This window comes from Oryctolagus cuniculus, chromosome 10 (assembly GCF_964237555.1).
Source record: "Oryctolagus cuniculus chromosome 10, mOryCun1.1, whole genome shotgun sequence".
Lineage (NCBI taxonomy): Eukaryota > Metazoa > Chordata > Mammalia > Lagomorpha > Leporidae > Oryctolagus > Oryctolagus cuniculus.
Window position 1 is genome coordinate 53,525,505 of NC_091441.1, and position 22,027 is coordinate 53,547,531.

At 41.4% G+C, this 22,027-nt stretch overlaps 1 protein-coding gene across 18 annotated transcripts in view; it reads left to right on the forward strand.

Moving 5' to 3' along the window:
• OSBPL1A (oxysterol binding protein like 1A) overlaps positions 1 to 22,027 on the forward strand; it is a 231,010-nt gene that overhangs the window by 125,967 nt on the left and 83,016 nt on the right. For 14 of the 18 annotated variants that reach the window (XM_070050377.1, XM_051851325.2, XM_070050375.1 and 11 more), the window contains one exon: positions 8,578 to 8,740. In XM_070050377.1, coding sequence (XP_069906478.1) covers positions 8,578 to 8,740 — 163 coding nt within the window. Of the gene's footprint in view, positions 1 to 8,577; positions 8,804 to 22,027 lie in introns of those variants that run through there. The other 4 variants (XM_070050386.1, XM_051851329.2, XM_070050387.1 and 1 more) reach the window with 2 other exon arrangements.

Below are 22,027 nucleotides of genomic sequence, written 5' to 3' on the forward strand. Positions count from 1 at the left end.
ATCACCTATTTCCATCAACATTGCTGTGTAGCTGAAGAATTACTGGCAGTATCACAGGCTGGACAGCTTGTTGGGTTTGCTTTTACAAGATCTTGTTAACCTTCAGCAACTTTAACTTTCTGATCTTCATTTTATACTTGTGTCCTTTTATCTGTACGTTCTTCCTAAGATTGTTAGGATTTAATGAACAAGTGGTATGTAAAAGGTGCCTTTTATTCATATTTATCTATTTTACTTGAAAGAGTTACACAGAGAGAGAAGGAGAGGCAGAGAGAGACAGAGAAAGAGAGGTCTTCCATCTGCTGGTTCACTCCCCAGTTGGCTGCAACAGCCAGAGCTGTGCTGATCCGAAGCCAGGAGCCAGGAGCTTCCTCTGGGTCTCCCGTGCAGAGGCCCAAGCACTTGAGCCATCCTCTGCTGCTTTCCCAGGCCATAGCAGGAAGTGGAGCAGCCGGGACTTGAACCAGTGCCCACATGGAATGTCGGCACTGCAGGTGGCAGCTTTACCTGCTACGCCACAGTGCCGCCCCCAAAGATGCTTTTTTAAATTGTAAAATGCTGTGCATATGACCTTGGAGTAGTAGATAAATAGAAATAGTACTAGGTACATAGAACAGTGTTTTTACACAAATGATCAGGAATTCAGTCACTTTTTTTTTTTTTGCTACATCAACTCAATGGTTTTTTAAAGATTTATTTATTTACTTGAAAGTCAGAGTTACACAGAGAGAGAAGGAGAGGCAGAGAGAGAGAGAGAGAGAGAGAGAGAGAGAGAGAGAAAAGTCTTCTATTTGTTGGTTCACTCCCCAATTAGCCGCAATGGCTGGAGCTACCCCCATCTGAAGCCAGGAACCAGGAGCTGCTTCTGGGTTTCCCACATGGGTGCAGGGTCCCAAGGACTTGGACCATCTTCTGCTTTCCAGGCCATAGCAGAGAGCTGGATCAGAAGTAGAGCAGCTGGGACTCGAACCAGTGCCCATATGGGATGCTGGTGCTTCAGGCCAGTGCATTAACCTGCTGTGCCACAGCACCGGCCCCAGATCAACTCATAATGAAGTTAACATTATTGAAATTTTCAGAGACATTTTTGCCAAAGGCCCTATTCTCAAATTATATCCTTCTTGGTAAAGTTTGAAATACTTAATACTGTTTAAAGAGATCTTATCATGAAAAGCTGTCTTGAATCACTCATCCCCTCCTCTACCTTGGCTGTTTTACTGTATACCTTACATTTATTGGTTGATTTTCAAATATTCATTTTAAAATTTTTTTCAGCACTTGCATTTGAGTGTTTCAGAGGCACTCAGGATACAATCGGGAACAGATTTTTTTTTTAAAAGATTCATTTTATTTATTTGAAAGCAAAGTGAATTAAAGAGGAAGAGACAAAGATATTTTTGAGCTGCTGGTTCACTCCCAACAGCCAGGGCTGGGCCGGGTCAAAGCCAGGAATGCCATCCATGCCTCCCATGTGGGTGGCAGGACCCAAGTGCTTGGGCCATTCTTTTGCTTTCCCAGGCTAGATCAGGAGTGGAGCAGTCAGAAATCAAACCCCAGCTCTGATATGGGATGCTTGCATCACAGGTAGTGGCAAAACCACTTGCCATACCACTGACCCCAGGAACTAATATTTAGTAAAGCATTGAGAAGATTGATTTTTAAAAGCAGGTTTTTAAAAATTGCAGTATCTTTTATTGAATAGGTGGATTGAGAATTTTACTGTTTTTAAATAGCCAATATAGTTCTTTACATTACATTTAAATATGTTTAATACCTATCATTATGTGTTGGTTAACATTCTGTTGTCCGTTTTACATGACACAAAAAAGCTTGTTGAAATTTTAAGTATTATACTACAACCTGGAATAATTTGGAAATTATACGTTGAAGTACACAACACTTTTAGGAGTATAACCTTGTGAGTGCTACTCCTGGATTGTAAAACATATTGACAGAGTTTAAATTATAGTAGAAGTTCCCTATGTGAATGTTACCATCAGTGTCAAGTGGTTCAGCTTTATAGTTGAGGAGAAAGTGATTCTAAATGCCAAAGCCATTAACAAAGTGATCGCTTTGTATAGAGTGCATAGTATACCAGCAAGCAAACCCTACTTGTGTTTCAAAAGGAATGCTTCTGTTTTCTGCCTTTTAACATGTAAAAATGAAACTGGTTGTATTCTTCTTTGTATATAGCATTGGCCTTCTGTTTTATTTATTTATTTTTTAAGATTTTTATTTATTTTATTTGAGAGGTAGAGTTACAGCCAGTGAGAGGGAAAGACAGAAAGGTCTTCCTTCCAATGGTTCACTCCCCAAATGGCCGCAACGGCCGGAGCTGCACTGATCCGAAGCCAGGAGCCAGGAGCTTCTTGCTAATCTCCCACATTGGTGCAGGGGCCCAAACTCTTGGGCCATCTTCTACTGCTTTCCCAGGCCATAGCAGAGAGCTGGGTTGGAAGAGGAGCAGCTGGGACTAGAACTGATGCCCATATGGGATGCTGGCACCACAGGCGGAGGATTAACCTACTGCACCACAGAGCCGGCCCTTTACCATTTTATTTTTATGGGTGGTTATTTTTAAATCATTCCGACAGAAATAAGTGTCAGCTATTCTGGGTTTTATATTGATTTTTCCATGTATCATTATCACCTACCTCTAAGCCCAAACCAATATTTCTTTTCCCCCAAAATATGTCTGCATGTTTACTGGGCTTTGTCTTAGACATGAGATTATCCCCAAATTTTTCCTTCATATACATGTCTGAAGGTACATCTTGGAAGTCATTGAGCAAACAAATTATTATCAGAAACTGTTGTCCAACAATCTCCACTGAGGTCATTTCCAGCATGTCAGCAAATCAACAACTACACACATCCTCATCCTCTCTCACCTGGGGGTGCCCTGAGTGCCAAGAGGAGGAAGTAATTCAGAGTGGGATTTCCTTTCTTCTTCACTTGAACCAGATTGAGGAACTTGACAGTGCCTGTTAGAAATGTAGTATGTTTTAATGGTACTGAGGACTAGTCACAATCAACTGTAAACAGAGCTGTCATGCATTGGTTGAACAATTACCGTGAGAGAGGCTTCAAAGGGCCGTGGAACTCGCCTTATTTTTCAATCTCTGTTGTACTTTTTTTTTCAAGTTGTGCATAATGTTGGAGACTAGAAGCTTCTTACTGCGTCTTGTGCTGGGACCCTCTCTGTTTCCCCATGTTCTCTGTTTCTTGTTCTCTGCATTTCTAATATGCATTGAGACAACAGAAGTAATTAGAAGAAAATCACGTTGAGGATCCCTACCGTATAAATCTGTGCACATACATGCATCACTTTTCCTGCAGTTAGGATGAATTACCATGCCTTTAGTAAAGACCGTATGTATACCATGGATTAGATTCCATATCCTTTTGCAAACTCAGGAAAATTTGAACAATTCTTCCTCTCCTGCATCACTAATTGCCCTCTCTGTTGATCCTTTCCCATTAGTGTAGAAGCAGACTATATTTTCCTCTGTAATAAAAACCTTATGGAGGTACCAGCATTGTGACTTGGCAGGTTAGGTTGCCACCTGCAATGCCAGCATCCCATATGGGCACTGGTTTGAGTCCTGGCTGCTCCACTTCCAATCCAGCTCCCTGCTAATGTGCCTAGGAAAGTAGTGGAGGATGGCCCAAGTCCTTGGGCCCCTGCACCCATGTGGTAGACTGGAAGAAACTCCTGGCTTCTGGCTTCATCCTGGCCCAGCCCTCGCCATTGTGGGCATTTGGGGAGTGGACTTACAGATGGAGGATCTCTCTATCTCTCCCATTTTCTTTCTGTAACTATGTCTTTCAAATAAATAAAATCTTTAAAAAAAAAATAAAGCCTTATTTAGCTCCACAAGCTGCCTCAATTCTCTCCTTCCTGTAGAGCAGAACTTGGTAGGAAAGGCTGTAATCTGTCTGTGTAACCCACTCCACCATCCTTCTAACGCTCACTGACATTGCCCTTGTCGAGGTCACCATTGTCCTCCTTGTCCTGAATCCAGTGGCATTTTTTTGTCCTCTGACCTCTCGGTGTTTACCGTAATTAATTGCTTTTTCCTTTGTGAAATACCTCTTTTAGGCTTTCAAGATCCATGTGTTCTTGTTTTTCATGTTAATTCTCTTTCCTCTTTTTCTTTTTTTGGGGGGGTTGTCTTTGCTGGTTCTCTGTCATCTCCACTTGGTTTTGATCCTTGGGTTTCTTCTCCTTTCTCTCTTTCACCCTTGATGATTCTATCTAGTCTTACAGCCTAGAATGTAACCTGTTTATGAATACCTGCACTTCTTGTGGTCCTTGTTCCTCCTGCAATCTTTCCTGTGTTAGGTAGCAATGATCCTTCTAGTTGCTCAGGCCAAAACCATACAATCATCTTGGATTCCTCCTTTCTCCTGCATTATTGTGTCTGCAAATCATTTAGGCTTCCTTTTCAAATGTATCCACAATCTGACCAATTCTCAATACTTTGATTGCTATCACTCATCTTCTATTCTAGCTGTTACAGTAGAGTCTTAGGGAATCTTTTCTATTCTACTCTTGGTCTGCTTCCCCTTCTCCCTGCTGCCCCAGGTCCCTTCAGCATTACAACCAGGACAATCATATTAAAATGTACATAAAAATAATATTACCTCTGCTTCTTCTCTAGTGGCTTTTCATTTCACTCAGTTAAAGCCAGGGCTCTCAGAGTGATCTGTAAGCTGTGTGCAGTCTCTACCCCAGTCCCCCTTATCCGTGCACAACCTTGCTTCACTGCAGTTTTCTATTGTCTGAGATAAACCTACATTGATCCCTAAGGGAGATTTATTCTTAATTTTTCAATATTCTTGAATGAGTTGTGTTATCTAGTGGTAGGAAGGACTCAAAGAAAAGGTTTCAGGAATGAGAAAAAAATATATTTAAAAAGCAATGATGGATGGCATAGAAGGGCATTAGGGTCCATGAAAACTCTGAAATTTATTTTTTAAATATTTATTTATTTATTTGAAAGTCAGAGTTACACAGAGGAAAGGCAGAGAGAGAGAAGGAGAGAGGTCCTCCATCTGCTGGTTCACTCCCCAATTGGCTTCAATGGCTGGAGCTACACCGATCTGAAGCCAGAAGCCAGGAGCTTCTTCCAGGTCTCCCACATGGGTGCAAGGGCCCAAGGACTTGGGCCATCTTCTACTGCTTTCCCAGGCCATAGCAGAGAGCTGGATCAGAAGTGGAGCAGCCGGGTCTCAAGCCCGCGCCCATGTAGGATGCCGGCACTTCAGGCCAGGGCATTAACCCACTGCATCACATAGCCAGCCCCGAAAACTGAAATTTAGTGTGCACACAGGACTGTAAATCTGCCAAAGCAAGTGTATACTAAACTAACATGAGGATGTGTTTCCATTCTTCACCATGCCTTAGACAATGCTTAATTTCCTGAACGTGGAGATGAGAGTGTGATTCAACTGTGTATACAGAGGTAACATTGACCCTTTGCATTTGCATGGGAGCACCATCCTCTGCAGCCTAAACAATGTGGTAGATGGACTGGTGGGTGGAAGAGCTTTTAGTAACCTTCTAAATGACCACACTCAGATGTTTTAACTTTTTGGCTTCCTGGCAAAAGTAGTGTTGCCCAAGACATCTACTTTGAAAAAAGCTTTTGAAATAAGTGTTCTTGATCCTATAACCACAGAAATGTCCGTGTTGTTCCTTAACCAACAGATAAAACTGGGTAAGTTGGTGTTTTTTTAAAATCTAAGATGTAATTTTTTAGTATGTAAACGTTCTCTGTTATTGTAGCTATACATGAAATAAACAAGATATTAATAAGGCCAATGCTGTTGAAGTGACCAGTGTGTGACCAGTTCAAAGAGCTACACCAGATTGACCATTGGGGCCAAAATTTCACCTCCTATAAATGGGTAATTGCACACGGTGTTCTGTGAATGCTAATCACCAATCACCACTGGGTAACATGTCTTTGCCAGATTTAATGATTATCTGTCTCATTTAACTTCTGTGAAACAGGTAAATAACAGGGCAATTTATAATATCAGAGAATAGATAAGATATGTATGAGCTGGCTAGCACATGGCTGTTTTTAAAACTCTGGGTTCTTTTGCTGGCATCCATTCACTTGGGAAGTGTTCACTGTGAATTTCACCTCCTAGCATGAATTGAAATGAAAGACTGCCATATTGAAATGTTTTCTAGAGAGACTACTGGATAGGCTAAAGTTTGTTTCCTTTTAAGGGACTACAGACATTAACAGTGTGTACTGTTAAGCAGGTGGTGATTCAGTCCTTAACTTTTTCCTAATGAAATGGTTAACCTTTATGTTGACTTAATTCTACGTTGATTTTTGTTGTGGGAAAGGCACATAGGTTGAGGGTATATGTTTTATTTCTGTTATTTGAAAGTTAAAATGTCACCCTTATTCTAGAAATTTTCTAGAATAATTATATAATTATTATATGAAATAATTATAAACACATGTTGAGGTCTGCTACTTCAGTGCAAACAATCGTGTTAGGCTTGAAACTAATAAAAGCACCCTCAAATCAATAACAACGCAGTGAGAAACAGAACATGGTTAGAGCAAGTGAGAACAGATACAGATGCAGCAGGAATGAAGTGATGTGATTTTAGATAAGGAAGGAATTGAATTTGAATAAGCTTTTGTTGAGGAAACCAAATATTTTTGGACCTTAGTTATTTTGTCATTTTGTTGAAATCTGCTAAATGAATTTAGATGTTAAAATGCTAGTATTTTATCAAATAGAGATGATGATTCAATTGATTTTTACATGTAAAGGTACAGTGTCAGCAACACTTCCGTGGTTTTTTTTTCGATTTTTTGGCTATTTAAAATGATCAAACCAAAGAGAGGGTGGGCAGAAATGAAACAATCTGGATCTTCTTGCAGTGTTGCTTTTGGAATCTACAAATATAACAGTGCCGCTAGATCTTTTCCATTCAAAGAAAGGATCAATTTGCAACTTGTGCTCAATTTGCGGTCCCTGTTTACAGTAACCAAATCATTTAACCCACCAGGTGGAAGAGGAGCAGCTTTTCTATTTTTCACAATTTTACCCATAGTGTGAGTGTTTCCTCTCCTCAAAGGATGTTTCAGTTATAGGAATAGTCATAGGTATTTTTCATTTTTTAAAACATTGTAATTATATCAGTAAATTTGCAGTTTTGGTGTCTTTTCTGCTCATTACTGCTTTACATTTATTACTATTTTTATGTCATCAGAACTCTAATAATTATAGTCTAGTTGCTGTAATGATAAACACTAAGGTGCCTGAGGACTGGCATGCTTCCCAAGATAATAAATGTTTAACCCTGTTTGTGCTCTGAGCAGAGTGCTTCAGTAATGCTTTGTTTTAGGCTACATGTGGGATGCTCATAGTGCCGTACCTGGTGTGTGGCTCTCAGGATCCCAGCCACACAGGGATCTGGAATCTGCATGGCCTTGGAGAAGCTTCACACTCGGAGGCCTTGGGAAGGAGCGCACACGAGGGCACCGTCAGGAAGGGAAAGGGTTAGATTCAGCCGAGTAAATCATGCAGATGAGCAGGTGCGAGTTCTGTGCTCGAAGCCACCCTACCCAGTGCTTTCCATACTGGCGGAACAGCCTCTAGGCTTGGACCTTGAGGACCGCTCAGGGTAGGGAGAGGAGAGTTCATACCCAGCGTCACCAGTGCAGTTCTACCATCTGGAACATCTGTGAGTCTAGAAGCCTTTCATGAAGGAGAGACTTTGGAGCGCACACAGTGACTTTTTTTCTAGTGACATGATAGTTCTAGAAATAGAGTGAGATTTTAAGGAATGGTGGTCTTTTCCAGAGCTCCATTACAAAAATAGGTGAAAGTGTGTTTCACGAGGATTCAATTCATTGAATTTTAGAGGGAGAGTCTTAGTGAGCTGCAAAGGTGAAGAGGCTCTGACTCAGGTATGCGGGAGATCACCTCTCCAGAGGACTGAAGAGCAGAACAGGCCTTGCCGTTTCTGTCATCTGTCTGTTCTCTATACTAAATTAAAGGCAGAACGTGGAGCTGAAACCAAAATAAGGAATTCAGAAGTAGAAATTAAGATGTTTATGGTCATTACTGGACAACTCATTTCCCTTCATTAGGTATTTGGAAATAAATTGGGGAATTACATCTTATGCTTTGATGTGGTACATATTGTAAATATTTAAAGTGGTTTTAATTACTTTGCTGAAACTGGTTTCCTAATTTAAAGGTTAATTTTCAAAGAGAGATTTTCTGTGTAAAGTTTTTATCACTTCTGAATTGACTAATATGCTTTTCTATACTACAGTCCTGATCATTTGAGCTGAATTTGTTTGCTAGTTCTTAATCTATTTTCATTAGCTAAGCTGTTGTGAGAAAAGGCCCCACGGGAAGAACAAAATTAGCTTAGTAATTTTGCTCATTCATCCGTGTGCCTAACATGGCAGTTTTCATTTCTGATGTTGCAGTTGAACTGGATCAAAAGCAAGTAATTTTCAACTCCTGTGAGTAATTCTCTGTCTCTTGTCACTCTGAAGTCCTTTTTGTGTATTTGTTTTCTTTTAGGTGAGGAATTTTAAATTGGAACAGGAGCAAGAAAAAAACAAAATTTTGTCTGAAGCACTGGAGACTCTGGCCACCGAACACCATGAACTAGAACAGTCGCTGGTTGAAGGATCACCACCTCCCAGCATCCTCAGCGAGGACGAGTTCTACGATGCACTCTCAGGTAACCCGAGAGTCTTTCCACCTGCTGGGCTTTTAGAGTCCACGGCCTCTGTGTCATAATAGGGTATGTGCTACCTTGAGTTTCCCTGAATACAGAGAGGGAGGGAGGGAGGGAGGGAGATATCAGTAAAGCTGATGTCCAGAGAAAAGTTGCTTGAGATATTATAGGATAAAATGCACAGAGGTCTGAATAGAGAAGAGCCCAGACACTTCAACTGCTAATTTCTATAGTCTTTTTTTAAAACAATTTTTAACGTTTTGTCCTGTTTGCTTCACATGTCAACATACATAAATACATACTTTTTTTTTAAAGCAAGGGTGGGTATATTAATATCACATAGCTTGGGGCCGGCACCGCAACTCACTTGGCTAATCCTCTGCCTGCGGCGCCGGCACCCCAGGTTCTAGTCCCGGTTAGGGTGCCGGATTCTGTCCCGGTTGCTCCTCTTCCAGTTCAGCTCTCTGTTGTGGCCCGGGAAGGCAGTGGAGGATGGCCCAAGTGCTTGGGCCCTGCACCTGCATGGGTGACCTGGAGGAAGCTCCTGGCTTCGGATCGGCACAGCGCGCCAGCCGTGGCGGCCATTTGGGGGGTGAACCAACAGAAGGAAGACCTTTCTGTCTGTCTCTCTCTCACTGTCTAACTCTGCCTGTCAAAAAATAAAAAAGTCACATAGCTTGGGATTCATGACAAAGTTCATAAAATGAGGAAACAAGGTTTTTTGTTTTTTTTTTTTTTTTTTTTTGACAGGCAGAGTTAGAGACAGAGAGAAAGGTCTTCCTTTTCCGTTGGTTCACCCCCCAGATGGCTGCTAAGGCCAGCGTGCCACACTGATCCGAAGCCAGAAGCCAGGTGCTTCCTCCTGGTCTCCCATGCAGGGTATGTTTTAATGTGAGGGGCATAATTCAGTCAATATAGCATTTATGAATATTATATACCAAATAATATGGCATCCAAACATTTATATACACACACACTGTTTCACAAATAAGAGAAAACATGACATTTGTCTTTTTGTGTACCTGACTTATTTCACATAGGATAATGATCTCTAATTTCATCAATTTTTTGACAATGTTAGGTCACCATTCTTTTTTAAGGCTAATATTCCATTGTATGTGTATATGCCACATTTTCTTTAACCATCCATTGATAGACATATAGGTTCATCGTATATCTTTGCTGTTAGCACTGCAGATAAACATGGGAGTACAGGTATCTCCTTTATTTGTTGACTTCATTCCCTTTGGGTATATTCCTGGAAGTGGGATACTTGGGTCATATAGTAGATCTATTTTTAGTTTTTTGAGAAATTTTTTTGCTTTTCCATTGTATTTTCCTTATTTCCTGTAAGAAATAAAAAATCAGTATATTGACCAAATTGGATATTATACAATAATAAAGACAAAAGACTGGCTATATTAACATTTTGTGTATATTAAAATGATAGATAGATTTTTTAATGTTGCTATGTTAAATGATGGATAGATTTGGTTCACTGCCCAAATGCCCTCAATAACACCCAGCTGGGGCTTAAGCCAGGCTCCAGGAACTCAGTCCAGGTATCCACACATGTGGCAGGAACCCAATCATTTGAACCATCACTGTTGACTCCCAGGGCCTGCATTAGCAGAAAGCTGAAGTCAGGAACTAGAGGCAGGAATTGAATCAAGGTACTCTAATGTGAGATGTGGGTTTCTTAACCACTAGGGCAAATACTGACCCCCAGTATTGAAAGTTTTAAGGGTCTCTGTATGTGTTGCTATATAGTGACTTTCCTTACATGAATTGGTAATATATTATCTTTTTCAGTTCTGTATATTACCTTTTAGGTGCTTTATTAGTTATCACAGATCAGAGAGAACATATGGTATTTGTCTTTTGGGGGCTGGCTTATTTCACTAAGTATGATGTTTTCCGGTTCCATCTATCTTGTTGCAAATGATAGGATTTCATTTTTTTCACTGCTGTGTAGTAGTATTCCATGGTGTACATATCCCATAATTTCTTTATCCAGTCTTCAGCTGATGGACATTTGGGTTGATTCCATATCAAGCTATTGTGAACTGAGCTATAATACACATAGAGGTACATATAACTCTTTCATATGCTGATTTCTTTTGTGTAAATTCCCAGGAGTGGGATGGCTGGGTCATAGGGTAGGTCTATATTCAGACTTCTGAGGTATCTCCATGCTGTCTTCCACAGTGGCTTTACCAGTTTACATTCTCATCAACAATGGATTAGGGTAATTTTTTCCTCACATCCTTGCCAACATTTATTGTTTGTTGATTTCTGTATGAACGCCATTCTAATGGGAGTGAGGTGACACCTCATTTTGGTTTTGATATGCATTTCCCTGATGGCTAGTTATCCTGAGCTTTTTTATCATGTGTGTTGCCCTTTGGAATTTCCTCTTTGAAAAATGTTTAACTCCATTGCCAATTTCTTCACTGGGTTTGTTTTGTTGTTGAGTTTCTTGATCTCTTTATATATTCTGGTTATTAATCCTTTAACAGTTGCATAGTTTGCAAGTAATTTCTCTCATTCTGTTGGTTGCCTCTTTACTTTGCTGAGCGTTTCTTTGATATTGATTCTTCCAATCCATGAACGTGAAAGCTTTTTCCAATTTTTTGTGTCTTCTATTTATTTCTTCAATGTTTTGTAATTCTCATCATAAAGATCTTTGTTATTGGTTAAATTTATTCCAAGGTGTTTGATTTTTTTTTGTAGCTATTATGAATCGATTGACCTTAGAAGTTCTTTCTCCAGCTGTGGCGTTGTCTGTGTATACAAAGGCTATTGATTTTTGTTTGTTAATTTTATATTCTGCCACTTTACCAAACTGCCTTATGAGTTCCAGTAGTCTCTTAGTGGAGTCTTTTTGATCCCCTATAGATAATAGGTATAGGTATAGGTATAGGTATAGGTATAGGTATAGGTATTGGGTATAGGAATAGATATAGATATAGAATCATGTCATCCACAAATAGGAATATTTTGATTTTGACTTCCTCTTTCCTGATTTGTATCTTTGATTTCTTTTTCTTTTGTAATGGCTCTGGCTAAAATTTCCAAGACTGTATTGAATAGCAATGATGAGAGCAGGCATCTTTTTTTTTTTAAATTTTTTTTGACAGGCAGAGTGGACAGTGAGAGAGAGAGACAGAGAGAAAGGTCTTCCTTTGCCATTGGTTCACCCTCCAATGGCCGCCGCGGTTGGCACGCTGCTGATCCGATGGCAGGAGCCAGGTACTTCTGGTCTCCCATGGGGTGCAGGGCCCAAGCACTTGGGCCATCCTCCACTGCACTCCCTGGCCACAGCAGAGAGCTGGCCTGGAAGAGGGGCAACCGGGACAGAATCCGGCGCCCCGACCGGGACTAGAACCCCGTGTGCCGGCGCTGCAAGGCGGAGGATTAGCCTGTTGAGCCGCAGCGCCGGCCGTGAGCAGGCATCTTGATCTGGTTTCAGATCTTAGTGGGAGTGATTCCAACTTTTCTGTGTTCAATAGGATGCTGACCATGGGTATGTCATAAATTGTCTTGTGTTGAGGAATGTTCCTTCTATACCCAACTTTAAGTTTTCATCATGAAAGGGTATAGTATTTTATCAAATCTTTTCTCCGCATCAATTGAGATAGTCATTTGGTTTTTGTTCAATTTGCTAATGTGATGTATCACATTGGTTGATTTGTGAATGCTGAACCATCCGTGCATACCAAGGATAAATCTCACTTGGTCTAGGTGAATGATCCTTCTGATGTTTTATTGAATTTGATTAGCTAATATTTTGTTGAGGATTTTCATCAGGGATATTGGTCTGTAATTCTATTTCTCTGTTGTATCTTTTCTGGTTTAGGAATTAAAGTGATGCTGGCCTCATAGAAGGAGTTCAGGAGGATTTCCTTAATTTCAGTTATTTTGAATAACTTGAGAAAAATTGGAGTTAGTTCTTTAAATGTCTGTTAGAATTTAGCAGTGAAGCTATCTGGTCCTGGGCTTTTCTTTCTTGAATAAATTTCTGTCTTGAATATTGGTTAGGTTTTCTGTGTCTTCATGGCTCAATTTAGGTTATGTGTCCAGGAATCGATCAGTTTTTTTGTAGGTTTTCCGGTTTGTTGGCATACAGCTCTTTATAGTAATTTCTGATAATTTGTATTTCTGTGGTGTCTGTTACATTTCCTTTTTCATTTCTAATTTTATTGATATGCATCTTCTCCCTTGTTTTTTGGTTAGTTTGGCCAATGGTGTATCAGTTTTGTTTGTGTCGCTCCCCCTCTTCGTGGAGGAACGACACTAAACCCTGCCTAGGCTTCATATCCGAGTCACGGCACCATTATGTCGCTCCCCCTCTTCGTGGAGGAACGACACAGGACCCTGCGCTGTTCTTTTGTCTGCTCGGCCCTCCCCGGGTTTGCTGCTGGTTCTTCCCGGGTTGGCTACTGTCCCTTCCACCTCCGTGGAAGGGCGGTTCCCCCTGGCCACATTCCCCACTTCCGCAGGGGAGCGGCACACCGCCAGCCGGCTCTCTCGGGGGCTGCACAGGTGTTCCCCTTAGATGTTCCTCTTAGATGTTCCTGGTGCATGCCGTCTCTCTCCTCCTTTATAGTCCTCCTCCACCAATCCCAACTCGGCTGCCCACACGCCAAGGACGCTGCTCTCCTCCAACCAGGAGCAAGTCCTACAGTTCATTGGCTGAACTGGAGGCAGCTGTGTAGAAGCTGTTTTCTTCTCTCCCAGCGCCATATTGTGGGAGAGCAGATGCATAGAATAAGTCTTAATTCCAGTAACAGTCTAGTCCGAGTTGCTCCCCACAGTTTGTTTTTTCATAAAACCAGCTCTTCATTTTGCTGATCTTTTGTATTGTGGGTTTTGTTTTGTTTTTACTTTAATTTTGTTCTCTTAAATCTAATTATTTCTTCTCTCCTACTAGTTTTGGGTTTAGTTTGCTGTTGTTTTTCTAGGTCCTTGAGATGCATTGCTAACTCATTTATTTGGTGCCTTTCTAATTTCTTGATGTTAGTTAGCACCAGTTGCTATAAACATTCCTCTTAACACTGCTTTTGCTGTATCCCATAAGTTTTAATATGTTGTGTTGTCATCTTCAATTCATTTCTGGAAATTTTTTCATTTCTCTCTTGATTTCTTCAATGACCCATTATTCATTCAGGAGCATGTTGTTCAGTCTCCATGTGTTTGCATATGTTCTAGAGATTCTTGAGTTGTTGATTTCTGTCTTCATTCCATTGTGGCCTGAAGAGATGCATAGTATGATTTCGATTTTTTTGAATTTGCTGAGACTTCCTTTACGGATAAGCATGTGGTATATCCTAGAGAAAGTTCCATGCACTGGTGAGAAGAATGTGTATTCTGCAACTGTAGGATGAAAAGTTCTGTAGATATCTATTAGGTCCATTTGGTCTGTAGTATTGATTAACTGTTTCCTTGCTGATTTTATGACTGGTTGATCTGTCTATTGCTGAAAGTAGGGTGACTGGTTGATCTGTCTATTGCTGAAAGTAGGGTATTGAAGTCCCCCATTACTATTGTATTGGAGTGTGTGTCTCCTTTTAGATCCATTAACATTTATTTTAAATAGCCAGGTACTCTGTATTAGGTGCATATACATTTATAATAGTCATATCTTCCTGTTGAATTCATCCCTCAACCATTACATAGTGCCTTTTTTTCTCTTTTTTGTGTTGTGTTTGTCAGTTTTTGTGTTAAAGTCTATTTTGTCTATTATTAGGATGGCTACACCAGTTCTTTTGTTGGTTTCTGTTAGCATGGCGTATCTTCTTCCTTCCTTTCAACTTTCAGTCTGCATATATCTTTGTTGGTGAGATATGTTTCTTGTAGGCAGCTATAAATAGACAGGTTTTGATTTTTAGTGCATTCAGCCAGTCCATATCTTTTAACTGGAGAGTTGAGGCCACTAACATTCAAAGTAACTATTTATGAGTAACAACTTGGTCCTGCCATTTTTCCATAAATATTCCTATTGTTTACTTTGGATTTCCTTTGTACTTTTACTGGGAGATTTTCTGCCTTCACTCTCTTTCGTAGTGATGACCATGTTTCTGTGTGTAGCATATCCTTAAGCATCTTTTCTAAGGCTGGACAAGTGATAACAAATTCTTTCAATTTCTGTTTTGTTATGGAAAGTCTTTATTTCACCTTCCTTCATAAATGAGATCTTTACAGGGTACAGTATTCTAGACTGACAGTTTTTTTTTTTCTCATAAGACTTGGAATATATCTCACCATTCTCTCCTAGCCTGTAGGGTTTCTTATAAGTCTGCTGTGAGTCTAATTGGAGATCCTCTGAAAGTAATCTGGCATTTCTCTTGTATACATTTTAGGATCTTTTCTTTGTTTTACTGTGGAAGGTTTGACTACAATGTGTCATGGTGAGGATCTTTTCTGGTCATGTCTATTAGGAGGTCTGTGTGATTCTTGTACTTGGACATCCCTTTTTCCAAATTAGGGAGGGTTTCTGTAATTATTTCACTAAAAAGACCTTCTAATCCAGTCTCTCTTTCCAAGCCTTCAGAAATTCCTAAGACCCGTATGTTGTGTCGTTTGATAGTCTCCCATAAATCTTCAACACTGTTTTTCAGTTTTCTAATTTCTTCTTCTTTTTTTTTGGCCCGACTGTAAAATTTCCAGAGATTTGTCTTATAACTTGGATATTTTGGGATATTTTTTCTTCTGCCTCACCAGGTCTGTGTTAAGGCTTTCTACCAATTTTTTTGTTCTATTGAATTCCTCATTTCTAATATTTCATTTGATTTCTCTTTAAACTCAATTTCGTGGGAAAAATTTTTATTCATGTCACGTACAGATTTATTTAGTTTTGGATTTGCTTTTGATTACTTCTAAGTAATCCTACCATATAAACTTTTTGAATTCTGTTTCTGGCATTTCTTCAACCTCTTCATCTTCATATTCTAGTATTGAAGTGTTAAGTTCTTTTGGGGGTGTCATGTTGTCTTCCTTATTCTTGTTTCTGGAGTTGCTGTGTTTATTCTTAGGCGTTTGTGGAGATACCTGTTTTGTTTTTTCACCCTGTGATGGCTTTTATCTTTGGACTTTGCCTCTGTGGCTTACTAGAGTGTCCCCTCTTTCATTGAATACCCAGAGGCATGTGCTGGATGTGGTCAGGAAGCTCTGTTCAGTGTTCCAGATGACACCCAAGTTGGGTGTGGGTAAATCTCTCTCTTTTTTTTTAATCAGAGGGGAGATTTGTTCTGCTCTGTTGGCATATTCTTATGCTCACCTTCTCTCCTCAGAGGAGACCAGTGCCTGGGTGCTAGCCTCAGTGGGTTCAGTATTCGTCCATGCTGCCACAAGAACCACATAAAGGATCCATGCAATGCTCAGTTATGAGAACGGATCCCGCAGCAACGAGCCTCACCATAGAATCGGGGACCCCCGAGCATGTGGGGTCACCCACAGTGACTGCCCAAAGTCCCAGCTAAACCCTGATTCCTCCCATGCAGCCACAGTGTTTTCACAGTCCTGGCAAACAAGGCTCCCACAGTCACAAGCACCCAGCCACCTGTTGGTTCTCCCAGCCAGGCTTGTCTCCTCTCTGCTGGTTGCTGAGCACCCTGACACAAGCTGGTGCAGCTGTTACCTGTGTCCAAAATGGTGCCCAGCCTCTCTTGGCTAGTTACTGGACACCAGTGCCAGATTGTTGGGGAGAGGGAAACGTGTCCCCCCGTTTTTTTACCCTAGGTTGCAGGACTCCAAGCCAGACTCATTCCCCTGCAGCTCTATAACCAGTCATTTGGGCTGCTGCAGTCTGGTCTCACCTCACTCCAAAGCTGGTGTTGAGGCTCTCTGTTGTTGGGGTCCTGAGTTGTGGTTGTCTACGCTCTCCATGTAGGTCCACAGTGTTCCTCTGATTTGTATGGAGTTTTCTCTCGAATTTTCTTCCTAACTCTTCGCTGAGATGGCACACTCTCCACTTTTTTTAAACCAGCTTCTCCTAGACTAGAGCAGTAAGTTCCCTCTGTATTCCGGCATCTTGGGAAACTCCCAAGAAATTTCCATATAGTTTTTTATAATGGCTGTACTAATTTGTATTCTCATCCATAATGTCAACAGCATTGGTACTTTCTTTTTGGATTTTTTATGACTTACTTATTTTATTTGAAATGCAGAGTTACAGGGAGAGCGAGATAGATAGCACTTCCATTGGGTAGTTTACTCCCCAAATAGTTGCAACAGCTGGAGCTGGGCTGATCTGAAGCCAGGAGCTTCTTCCATATCTCCCACGTGGGTGCAGTGGCCCAAGTGCTTGGGCCATCTTCTACTAGTTTCCCAGGCCATAGCAGAGAACTGGATTGGAAGTGGAGCAGCCGAGATAGGAACTGGCACCCCTATGGGGTGTGGGCATCACCTGCAGCAGGTTTACCCACTATGGTGGCCCCTTATACTCTTAAAAAAAACTTTAAAAAAGTTTCAAGGGGCAGCATTTAGTATAGTGGTTAACATGCTGCTTTGAATACCCACATCCCTTTTTGGAGTACCTAGGTCTAAGTTCCAGGTCTGCTTCCATTTCAGCTGCCTGCTTATGCATATGCATTGTGGTAGGCAGCAACTAATGGCTCAAGTATTTGGTTCACAGCCACCCATGTGGGAGACTGACTGAGTTCCAGCCTCTTGGCTCTGGCTAGGCCTGGCCTGGCCTAGACCTGGATGTTGTGGGCATTTGGGGAATGAACCAGCAAATGGAAGATATCTGTTTGAATCTCAGCCTGTCTCTCTGACTTTTTAAGTAATAAATCTAAATGAAATTTTTTCCCATTCAACTTCATGTTTGTTATATGAAGTTAGTTTAAAAAAGCACATAGAGAGCACAGTGGACTTCCTCCCCTCAGCCCTTACCCTTAGTGACCACGCACCTCTTGGTAGCAGTGGATTCACTCTCTTCCAGCACCGTTGAGGATTCACATGTGTATGTGCTGTGTACATATGGATTTGTTTTTTAATAAAAGTAGCTGAGCCATGGTCTGTTTGTTCATGTGAAAGCATGTCTTGGAAATCTATCCCATCAGCTCTGGCTCATTCTTTTTAAAGACTGTTTAAAATGTTATTGAAGTCCATGCTACTGTTGTACCACACTTAGTCATCCTTCTTGGTAGATATTTAACAGCTGTCATCTTTTTGCTTTTCAGTCATATTTTGACACTCAGTTCCACATTTGTTTCCTCTGGGAGAGGATAGAATAAGAACTGTGGTTCCTAGATTAGGTTTGGCAAGTATATTTCATCTCAAGTGCCAGTTCTGATTAACTTGTGATGTGGTTTGTGATATCTTCCACTTTGTGGATTGCTGTGTGGAGGAGGATCTTAAGGCTGAGTCCAAGTGCTTAGGTCAATGAGCCCATTCCACCATGGCAGCTGGAAATGAGGGGAGGAGAAGGTTCCAGTGGGCCATCTGCTGATTCTTACCTTGAATGGCCCACCAGGTTTTGCTGTTTTCTCCTGAAATATACTAGCCTCTTTTTTTTAAATATTTATTCATTTATTTGAAATAGTTACACAGAGAGAGAAGGAGAGGCAGAGAGAGAGAGAGAGAGAGAGAGGTCTTCCATCCACTTGTTCATTTGTGCCACTTGTGCCACAGATGGCCGCTACGGCTGGAGCTGAGCCGATCCGAAGCCAGGAACCTCTTCCAGGTCTCCCATGCAGGTGCAGGGGCCCAAGGACTTGGGCCATCTTCCACTGCTTTACCAGGCCATAGCAGGGAGCTGGATTGGAAGTGGAGCAACCGGGACTCAAGCGCCCATATGGAATGCTGGCACTGCAGGCAGTGGCTTTACCTGCTATGCCACAGTGCTGGCCCCTATGCTAGCCTTTCTGTGGCCACTCTTACTAAATTGTGGGAATCATTTGGTAGAATGTAGAAACTGTAATAAAATTAAGAGACAGGTGTCCTCTGACCTGTTGTTGGCCTAGCCATACAGTTCACTGAGATCACAAAAATCTTCATATAAGTGACTTTGTCTTTCCCCTGTAGTCTCTTCACGTCACTCTCCATTCCCACTTCCTCTTTCACTTCTGCCCTCTTGCTAACCTCACCTTAAGACCGTTTTTTCTTTTTGTTTTTGTACCTGTCTCCTTTTGCCTTCCTCAGGGCGAATTGAATTTAATTACTGCTTTGTTCACCTGTATTTTCAATCCAATACAACTTTAAACACTAATTTGGTACGTGTTAGTGTTTAGTACTAATTTAGTACGTGTTTAGTACTAACTTAAACACTAATTTCTGTACATGTTTGCTATTGTTGCTTTATAACAAATTACCACAAACTTAGGGATGTAATGCAGATTTATTCTCTTGCACTTATGTGGGTCAGAAGTCCTGAAATCAAGGTGCAGTCATGGTTGAGTTCTTCCTCAAGACTCTAGGAAAGTCTGCCCTATATAGACCACCACCTGCACTCTGTGGCACAAGGTACTATGCTGTATTCACAGTTAGCTGTGTGACATCTTTTTTTTTTTTTTTTTTTAAGATTTGTTTATTTATTTGGGAGGCAGAGTTACAGAGAGAGGGAGAGACAGAGAGAAAGGTCTTCCATCCCCTGGTTCACTCCCCAAGTGGCTGCAAATGGTCGGATTTCAGCTGATCCAAATCCAGGAGCCAGGAGCTTCTTCCGGGTCTGCCACAGGGGTGCAGGGGCCCAAGGACTTGGGCCATCTTCCGCTGCTTTCCCAGGCCATTAGCAGGGAGATGTATTGCAAGTGGAGCAGCCAGAACTTTGCAGCACCCAGATGGAGACTTAACCTGATGTATCACAGTGCTGCCCCTTAACACCTTCTAAGTTCTCTCTGTTTCCAACACTTCTCCCTTTATGAAGACTCTTGTGATTGCATGGGACCCACCAAAATAATCCAGGATAATTTGTCCCTGTATCATACTTATGTATGCAAGTCCCCTTTTCCAGGTACAGGGGTGGGGAACTTCCAGCCTGTAGGCCACGTAAGAGCTCCAGAATCATTTGGTCTGGCCCTGCTAAGGCAACTACAGGCAGGACTTAATATTCAGTAAATCTATAGCAGGCTAATTTTAAAGTTGATAATTTTGTGTGGCTCAAAAATGTTATAAATATCCAAATGTTCCTTGGCAGAAAAAAGGTTCCACACTCCTGAATTGTAAAGTAGCATAGTCATTGCTTCTAGAGACTAGGACATGGCCATCTTCAGGGAGCCATTATTTCTGACCTCCATAATCTCTGAATTTACATCTCCAAGCTGTCACTTGATACATGAAAAAGGAATTCTTGATCTTCTGCCCAGATCCTGTTCCTCCTGGGGTTGCCCTTATCTTAATAAATGATACTTCTAAATGAATGTCCTAAAGATGAAACTGTGGAATGATTTGTGACATTTATGTGACTCATCCACGAAACCAGACCAGCACCTGTCCATTCTGCCTTCTAGTCGTACCTTGAACTCATCTGTGCTATATTAATATATGGTCATGGTTAAGAAGGTGGGTACTACAGCCAAAGGCCATTGATGAATCATAATTTGTACCAATTACATGCCTTTCAGAAAATTACTTCATTTTTCTGCACGTAATTTTTTTCATCTGCAAATAGATCCTATAATTATGGTGAAGAAGAAATTAATAAGCTTTTTTAAAAAAGATTTATCTATTTATTTGAAAGTCAGAATTAGAGCGAAAGGAGAGAGAGAGCATTTCCATCTGCTGGTTCACCCCCCTAAATGGCCGGAGCTTCTTGTGGGTCTCCTACATAGGTACAATGGCCCAAACACTTGGGCCATCTTCCACTGCTTTCCCAGGCACCTTAGCAGGGAGCTCGCTCAGAAATGGAACAGCCAGGACTTGAACCAGCACCCATATGGGATGTTACCATTGCAGTCACTGGCTTAACCTGCTGCGCTACAGTGTTGCCCTGAAATTAATGTTTTTGTAATTAATTTAAAGTAGCACCTGGAATACTGAGGGATTGACAAATGTTAGCTTTCTTGTTATTGTCACTTGGATTGCACTCACTAGTCCAGCCTCTTAACTGCTCTCTGTGCTTCCTGCCCCACCCTGCTGAAGTTCATTGAGCACACATCATCCACAGTGATCCTTGCAGGCAGCTGCATCGTTGCGTTCCTCCACTTCAGATCCTTCAGTAGCTTCTCAGTGCACCTGGAATAAAATTCAACTTTATGGGGGCTATGTTGTGGCATAGCAGCTTAGGATGCCCCTTGTGATGCCAGCATCCCGTATCTGAGTGCTGATTCTAGTCAAGCGTCTACTCCTCTTCTCATTCAGCTCAATGCTGGCCCAAGTACTTGGTCACCTGCCACCTATATGAGAGATCAACGTGAAGTTCATGCTCCTGCCTGAACCAGCTGTGGCTACTGTAGTCTTTTGGGGAATGAATTAGTGAGTGGAGGGTCTCTCACTTTCTCTCTCCCCCTCTCATTCTCCCTCCTACCTTTTTCTCTTCCTCCTTTCTCTCTCCCTCTTCCTTTTTCTGTCTCCCTTTCTCTCTTTTCCTCTCCCTTTCTCTCTCCCTCTGTCCTCCCTCCATTTCTGTCTCCCTCCCTCTCTCTGTCACTCTGCCTTTCAAATAAATAAGTTTTTTTTTTTAAGATTTATTTTATTTGTTTGAAAGGCACAGCGACAGACAGAAGGAAACAGATCTTCTATCCATTGGTTCACTACCCAAATGACTGCAATGGTTGGGGCTGGGACAAGCTGAAGCCAGGAGTCCAAAACTCCATCCAGATCTTCCGTGTGGTTGCAGAGGTCCAAACACTTGGACCATCTTCTGCTGCATTCCCAGGTACATCTCAGGGAGCTGGAGTGGAAGCAGTGTAGCCAGGATGTGAACTGACACTCTGTTAAGGGATCCAGCATTGCAGGTGGCAACTTAACCTGCTATGTCACAATGCCAGCTCAATAAATAAGTATTTTAAAAAATTCAGCTTCCTTAAGGGCCCTGCCAGTCTCAACATGATCTAGATGCTGCTTGTCCCTTGAGGCTTGTCTTGTCCCTGTGTCCCCTGCACTTGCTGTGCTCTGGCCACTTTGACTTTCCTTCAGCTCTCAGAAATGGTCATGGTGTCAGGCAATTAAATAAGCAGTTAAGTGAGAACAAGGACAGTATACAAACCTTTGTCTTGTTGAAGCTTAATTTTAATTCTTGAGTTACAGTAGCAAGTTAAATCAATCATATGCTAATATTGAAAAAACTTTTTTTAAAAAAAGGTTTCTGTTGAAAAGGCAGAAAGAATCCGGAACAGAGAGCTTCCC